We start from the raw sequence: 8,285 nt of genomic DNA on the forward strand, positions 1-8,285 counted from the left end.
TGCTGGCTGCCCAACCCGCAGGAGGAGTGCCCGTCCCCCAGTAGGAGTGCCCGTCTCCCCCAGGAGGAGGGCCCGTCCCCCAGGAGGGGTGCCCGTCCCCCAGGAGGAGTGCCTGTCCCCCAGGAGGAGTGCCCGTCCCCCAGGAGGAGGGACTGTCCCCCAGGAGGGGTGCCCGTCCCCCAAGAGGAGTGCCCGTGTGCGGGTCGGCCTGCTGGGGTAGCACAGACTGCCCTGCAGCCCAGCGGATTAAAGGGGTTTTTGTTGAGGCAGAGCAGATGGACAGAGAGCGGCAGAGTTCAAATTAACCCGTCATAAATCAGGACGCCCTGTAGGAAGGGAAAAATCTGGCAGGGGGTCAATGGGGAAAAAAGGGACATTTGTAATACTTTCAACAATAAAGATAAAAAAAGAAAAGAAATCTGAGCCTGGTCACTTAGATGTTTGAGCTAATTTAATTTATGATTTTTTCCTTACTAGAAAAGCACCTCGTGCTTATTTTAAAAAAACCGGTGTGAAGAATGAAAAAAGCGTGTGTGCAGACAGGAAGATAAACCCCACGTCCCCAGAAAGAATTGCTGTCATCCGTTTCAGTCGAATCCTTCTGGTTTTGCCCCGTCTCCTGCTAACACACACACACACACACACACACACTCACACACTCATGCATGCATAAATGTGTGTGTGTGTATGTGTGTGTGTGTATTTATTGGCAGAATATTATTCAATAAGAGTAAACATACTCTTTCACCTAGATGTTGAAAGAAGGTGGGAGCCAGGCCTCGAAGACCAGAACATCCGCGTGATAGTTTGGGTCAGGCCACCAGCATCAATTTGAGTAATAAAACCAAACACAGCGTGTAAATTTATGTTTGGGGAAGTTGGGGCAAGTCCAGGGAAGAAGTGCATTGGTGCAGAGGGCCGGCTGAATTTCTTCCTTCCAGGAACGCCTCGGGGAGCTCCCCAGAAAGAACTGCCCGTCTGTGTGCGGTGGTCCTTTCGCCCCCTAGTGGTTCAAGGAGAACTGTTCGGGCAGGAAAAGAATTCTGTGCATTGGACCCCCTCTCTGGGCCCATTTCTAATGGTCTGTTTGGTCCCCCTGTCAATATATTTACCAAAGCCCACGACAGGATCAATGCCTGAGCCTCGTAGGTCTCCGGCACGTCGGGGCTCAGGTCATTGGACTGAATGTAGCGCCGTGTTTTATGACAGCGGGACACTATTAAATGCTTACCTCGTGGGGTGAGAGACACATTCCTGGAGAGGCACTAAGGTGGGTTGGCCCATCACCATCTGCGACGTGCTTTCTAGAAGTCATTAGTGTTCGTGGACAGTTCTTGTAGTGCCAGTTCTACTCACTATGACAAAATCTAATTACATATAAAAATTAGTGAAAACCCAACCCAATGGAACCTAATACAGTTGTTTCAGTAGAAATAATTGGAATGCGTTAAAGTCTCCATGGTGCTGACTTACTAAAAAGACACCAGGGGTTAAATTATGTGAAATATTGTGAAAAATGGTAAAAGTCTAGAGTTGTGCACTCAGATTATTCCTGTTGGTGTCTTTAAGTTATTTTCAGTGCTGAAGGAACAAAAGCTAGGAATCCTCATTGGTGTTGAATGAACGATGGAGTCATTATTACTCTTTCTTTCCTCTCTCTTGTGAGTTAAATGGGCTTGTTACAAGATGCCAGTAACATAAAGATTTTATGGTGTTGCTCCCTCGTGTGAGAATTGGACCCGTCGCCCTGACATGGGGCTGGACACAGGCCCTGACCAGCCAGTTCCACCTTCATCTCTCTGTTCCCTGCCTTCACGCCATGTTTTTGTACTTGCTAAAGGGGCACACATGTGTCCTACTCACGTGCTCTCTCACCTCTGTGCCTGCCTCCCTTCTATTGCGGGCAACCAGGATCCTCCGTCTGGTCAGTTCTGGCCTCACCTCTCCTGTGAAGCATTGGTCCACACCTCTCTGCCCCCCACCCATCCACTCATTATTTGATTCTCGCCTCCACTCGAAGGTTGAGTTCCGTGGATCCTGCCCTTAGACTGCCTGGCATACAGCAGGCGTCCAGTGCATGGTGCTGGAATGTTGATTGAATAGTCAGTGCCTTCTGTGTGCTGAGCACTGTTCTAGATCCTTCTTCAAAGGGGGACTTCCCCTCCTTCCTGGTCCCTCACTCAGCTCACTGACTCACTCCCATCATTTCACACGCTATTTTGCACCAGCAGCATCTGTCTGGCTGTCTTTCCTACCAGCTCATGGATTAGCAAACTACAGCTGGTGGGCAAAATCAGACCACTACCTTTTGTTTTATTACTAGAGGCCCGGTGCACAAAATTCATACACTCTACGAGGGGGCAGGGTGTCTCTCAGCCTGGCTTGTGCCCTCTTGCAGTCCGGGAGCCCTCGGGGGATGTCCTAAGCTGGCAGTTGGACATCCTTAGTGCTGCCATGGAAGTGGGAGAGACTCCCACCACTGCCACTATGTTCCCCCTCTGAGAGTGCACTGACCACCAGGGGACAGCTGCTGTGTTGAGTGTCTTCCCCCTGGTCACTCACAGTGTGTGTCATAGTGACCTGTTGTTCTGCCATCGGGCCGAAACCAGCTCTCTTGATATCCCCTGAGGGGTCCCGGATTGTGAGAAGGCACAGGCCAGGCTGAGGGACCCCACTGGCGCATGATCAGGGCCAGGAGGGATGTGGGAGGTTGGCCAGCTGGGGAGAGACCGCAGGAGGGCTCCATGGCGTGTCTGGCCCTTCTCGCTCGGTCCCAATTGGCCAGACCCCAGCAGCAAGCTAACCTACGGGTTGGAGCGTCTGCCCCCCGGTGGTCAGTCTATGTCATAACAAGCAGTTGAGCGGCCTTAGCATATCGTTAGCATATTACACTGTGATTTGTTGAACGGATGACTGACAACCAGACACTTTGCGTATTAGGCTTTTATTATATAGGAGTTTTTGGTATGGCTTGGGAGCTGAGGATGGTGTTTGCACTTTAACCCTTTGAGTGCCAACCAATATCCCAGGAACTATGCTAAAATTGCCAAGGCATTTTTGCTGATTTTACAGCAGTTTAGGAAAGAAATTATGAATCGCGAGTAAATGAAGTTACATATTCAAAAATTAAGGAAACCTTCACTACGTTTGTTTTCATCTTTGACATATATTGTTTGCTGATTGTATTATAAAATACTAGTAGAAAAAAAATTTGAATAGCGCTCCCGGCACTTTTGGCGAAAGACAGGAGGAGCGGGATCGCGCTCCCCGGCACTCTAGGGGTTAAACTATGAAATACAGACCAAAGACTGTTAGCCTTTGGCGGGGAGACCCTGGTTGGGAGAATTGCAAACACTGTCTCTTGGCCAGGACACGCCACACTGTTTACTGTCAGGCCCTTTATGGCACACGCTTCCTGACTCCTGCCTGAGGCACGGTTTTAGGATCCGGGGACCCAGGTCAGTCTCTGAATTCCTAGGGTGCAGCACTCAATAGGCGTTTTTTTGAGTTGAACTGAACTCACTGTTTATTATTCCTTCCTCTGGAGTTGGATGTGGATTTGAATACCTGTGAGACTAAAGGCATCTCTGAGCCTTCGTCATCCTTTGAAGATGAGATAATCATGCCTTCTCCTGGTGGCCAGCCCGAGGAGTAAACAAAGCCATCCACATGCCAATACCTATTCAGTGTTTAGCCCAGAATTGGCATTTAAAATTTTTTATTTTATTTTTCATTTTAATCCTCACCGAAGGATATGTTTTTTTAAATTGACTTTTAGAGAGTGAAGAAGGGAGAGAGAGAGAAACATCCATGTGAGAGAGAAATATAGATTGGCTGCCTCCTGTACACACCTGGACTGGGGATCGAACCCAAAACCTTTTGGTGTACGGGATGACGCTCCAACCTACTGAGCCACCCGGCCAGGACAGCACAGAATCAGCGTTTGATGTTAGCTGTTCCATTTTTGTTCAGATAAACATCCAGCAAAAGTAACCCGATCATAACCATGTAAACCAAACTGTATAGCCGTTGCAAATTAAAAAAATAAAATAGTCCTTTTCGGTTAGCGTCTTTCTTTTTGAAAATTAAGAGCTGCCCTCCTGCCCTTTTCTCTCTCCTCCCCATGTCTGTGTGGGTTTTCTTTTTCTTTTTTCGTTTGAGGCTTAATGAGTTTCTTTTTTTTTTTAATCTTTTTTTTTATTGTTTTATTGCTTAAAGTCTTACAAAGGGTATTACATATGTGTCCTTTTCCCCCCCGCCCTTGATAATCCCCTGGCCTCCCCTACCCCTCAGTGTCTTATGTCCATTGGTTATGCTTATATGCATGCATACAAGTCCTTCGGTTGATCTCTTACCCCCCTCACTCCTGCCCTCCAACCCTTCCCGGCCTTCCCGCTGTAGTTTGACAATCTGTTTGAGGCAGCTCTGCCCCTGTAGCTGAATCAGTTTCTTAAGGTGCAGACGTAGGAAAGTTCCCAAGGCACCATTAGGACAGAAGATGGTGTGGGCACTTGAGGGGTGTGGGCACTTCCCAGAGCTCCGTCAGGGGGTAGATTCTGGAGCCGTTTCTGCCTCAGGTGCACCTTTCTCAGAGGGGCAGGAGGTGATGTGGGGCGGGGGTGGGGGTGGGGGCTCATCCTACTGCTGTACGCACTGGCTTTGAAGGCGCTGGGCACTCTATAAAGACGCATGGAACTGGAACGAGTTCAGACGGATGTGTCTTGGACCTGTGTCTTTGCAGGGACCGTGAAGGTGAAGAGTGCCAACATCCAAGTGGGAGACCTGATCATCGTCGAAAAGGTGAGGGGGCCTCTGCTGTGTGTGTAAACGGGGAGTCCCCGCCTTCACATCAATGCTGGCGTGCAGTCGGTGGCTCTGATCGAATGCTCGCTGTTTGCAGTTCCATCCAGCAGCTCTGTTGGGGAGAAAAGTCTCTCTCTTTCCTGAGGGGCACAAAGTATTTTTTCAGGTTTACATGTGTCGTTAGCTAGCAGTCCTACACAAGTTTTGATTTCCTGTTTGATGTGTTTGTTGTTCTTTTTGGGGTCTTTTTTTTTACTTACCATGAAGTCTTTCTTAGAAGTCTGTTAACTACATAAACATGTTTGTCATTTACCTTTTGAGCAATTTTAGCTTGCATTTAAAATAATTAAATATATGTCTATATTTTATTGATTTTTAGAGGGGAAGGGGTAGGGAGAGAGAGTGAATCATCGATCGACTGCTTCCTGCAAGCCCCCTACTGGGGATTGAGCCTGCAAACCGGCCATGCGGCCTGACCAGGAATCAGACTGGTAACTTTTTGGTTCACGGGACATTAAGGCCCGCATCGGCCAGGCCTTAGCTTGCATTTTTTGACTTAAACATCATGCTTTTCAATCATTTTATGGGGAGTAGAGGTTACTGGGAGAACAGTAAAAAGGCAAAAAACACATTTTTAAGAATAGCGCTGCTAATTTGCTCCTGGCTTCAGCGGACACTCACATCTCTTCTTACTGTGTTACTTGGAAGGCACTGGGTTTTGAGGCTGGTTCTGGACAGCCTCGGGATGATATTTGATTTGAAAGGAGTGTGCCTGGACTGGGCTCTGTAGGAAGTGAACTGGGCTCTTTTAAAAGGATTAAACCCCACAGCTCCGAGTTGGTTTGCGGGGAAGGGAAGCCCTTCTGGGCGGCAGCGCGGAGGAGCCACGCCCCCTGTGCTGCTGGGCGCAGTCCTCTCGTTCACAGTTAAATGAGGCTGCTGTCGGCTCCCGCTCTCCTTTTGAGAATGGCGTTTGTTCCTTCTGTGACTTCACTTCCATATTAGAATCCCACTAGAAGCCAGACCTCCAGCCGGGAAAGGGTAGGAGCAGAGAGTGTGAGCCGGGGGCACGAGCTTTCCTTCCAGCAGACAGCCTGGACCAAAGGCAGCGAGGGTCGCGGGCCAGAGGCCGGGGTCTCTGTTGGAATTCCGGGAGGTGATGGTTGGATTCGCCAGGAAGCTAGAAGCTCTCTTTCCGAGATGTGATTTCAGCAGGGGGTTAGGCACGTCACAGCAGCGTGCAAGGGTTTTCAGATTCAGAACAAAATAACCCCCGTCTGTCTTGGACAAAGGCAGACACTGAAAAGACCCCGTGGGTTTCGACGGCTCCCCCCACTGAGGGGCGGGGGGAGGGGTGCGGAAACCCACCCGGGATCGCCCACAGTAACAGCCCTTCTTTTCGTAACAGAACCAGCGGGTGCCTGCTGACATGATCTTCCTGAGGACATCAGAAAAGAACGGTAAACAGCTGGGATCGATTTGGAAAATAACCATTAACCTTTCAGTGGCAATTTGGCAAAGTAATCATTCGAAAATGTAACTGCAGTAGATGATCATTTCGGAGCCACGGAGGCGAATCCAAACAGCCCCTTTAACGGAGCAGCCCTAAAGCAATGTTCTCGGTGCTCGCAGGCCCATAGATTGTGATCATTACAAAGATACTGCTAGTTGGACCCCTGCCGGGTCTCTGCTGGTGAAATCTCATACGTACATGCACACACATGCACACGCGTGCGTGTGTGCGCACACACATGCACGCGCGCACACACACACATGCAGGCATGCTCGCACGTGCTGCTTTCCCTCCCTGGGCGGCGTGAGGCTCAGCTTCAGGCGTTGGCGGGAGGAGGAAGAGTGTCTGACAAACAGAAATTCCCTCTTTCTGAGAAAATACCAGGAGGTGTGTGATGAGGCGGGCAGTGGGACCGGGGAGAGAGGTGGGTGTCCCTTTGGGCCCTGAGTCGCGAGTGGCGGGGCCAGGCCCACCCTTGCCCATCGGTTTGCTTGTTGTTCCAGCCCGTTGGGGTTGAGCACCGCTCCCGCCTTTCCAAGCCCTCTCACTGCGCTCTCCCCGCGTGGCTGCCCCGCCTGCCCGCCCCGTCCTGTTGGCTCACGTCTCCTCTCTCTTTATTTTTGATATTTAAGCTGCTCTGAGGAAACAGGGCTGTTTCTCTCTTGCCTATCAGGCACAATCAGAGATCTTTGAACCCCCGAAAGATCCGCACTTGTATTCCTTTGCGGTTCCTGCAGCCTATTTTATTACAAATTGAATAAAAGCACGGGTGAAATCTTACACTAATAATATATGAAGTAATGCAGAGACGGGGGTGGAAGGCATGATGAAAGCAGCCTTCTTTTAAAAACTGTGGCTTTGTCCTCAAATCGGTTCTGTGTCCTGGTCCATGAGTGTTGGGGATTAGGTTCCCTGAAGGGCTCTGCCTTTCTAAAACACCCCCAGCCCCCCAAAAGATAGGAAGTTCCCCGGAGCCTTTGCTGCAGCGCCGGCGAGTTCCGCACCCTCTCTGTCTGATGAGAGACACAGCCGACCTGTGGCTTGGACTTGCACGTCAGACCCACATACGCGCCCACACAGAGTGCGCCTCGGTGATTACGGCCGACCGACCTGGCGCTCTCGGCTTGGCATGGACCAGCGCTTTAGCTCTCACAGTCCGGGCTCGGTGCTGTTCATCTCCATGTTCACACTCAAGGGAAACTGAGGCTAAGGGCCTGCAGCGAGTGAGTGTTGGGGCCCGGACTTGAACCCAGGAGGTCTGGCCCTGAGAAGGTGCTTGTAACCCCTGCCCAGAACGGACTCGAATGCGGGCTCTCTCAGGCCGCCTCCACGCTGGGCTTCTGTCACCACTGAGTCCCGACAGCAAGCTTGGGAGGTGTGTGTTTCTTCCCGTTTTATGGCGAGGACACACCGAGGTTAGCAAGGTGGAGAAGCTGGCCCGGCTCCCACTGCGAGTGAGTGGGGGAGGGAGCATTTGCACCCAGATCTTTCTGACCCTAGATCAGGGGTCCTCAAACTTTTTAAACGGGGCCAGTTCACTGCCCCTCAGACCGTTGGAGGGCGGGACTATAGTTTAAAAAAAAAACTCTGAACAAATTCCTATGCACACTGCACATATCTTATTTTGAATTAAAAAAAAAATAACGGGAACAAATACAATATTTGTATTTGCATGTGGCCCACGGGTTGTAGTTTGAGGACCCCTGGACTGTGGACACTGTGGGGCTCGGCCCCTCCCATGGCAGCTGCCCTCTCTCCGGGGACAGCTCGGTGTCACCTTCGGTCCTGGTCTGCCCATACCAGCAGCTGTGCATCCTCTGTCCGGGCTTTCACGGGACAGTCGCAGTGTCTCTCCAGAAGGTTCGAATTCTCAGAGACGTCTCAGCATGAGATGCGATGGGGGAGTAACTGGCACACTCAGCAGGGCCGCTCGGTCCGGGGGTGCATTGGTGGTGGAGGAAGCTGGAGG

General features: G+C 50.7%; 1 protein-coding gene across 1 annotated transcript in view; it reads left to right on the forward strand.

Annotated features, from left to right (window-relative positions):
* The window catches only part of ATP9A (ATPase, class II, type 9A), a 97,013-nt gene that overhangs the window by 21,358 nt on the left and 67,370 nt on the right, over positions 1-8,285 (forward strand). The window contains exons 5-6 of the mRNA XM_006773650.2: positions 4,742-4,800; positions 6,212-6,263. Of these exons, the coding sequence (XP_006773713.2) occupies positions 4,742-4,800; positions 6,212-6,263 (111 nt within the window). The remainder of the gene's footprint in view (positions 1-4,741; positions 4,801-6,211; positions 6,264-8,285) is intronic.

Source organism: Myotis davidii, unplaced genomic scaffold, assembly GCF_000327345.1.
Source record: "Myotis davidii unplaced genomic scaffold, ASM32734v1 scaffold27, whole genome shotgun sequence".
Classification (NCBI taxonomy): domain Eukaryota; kingdom Metazoa; phylum Chordata; class Mammalia; order Chiroptera; family Vespertilionidae; genus Myotis; species Myotis davidii.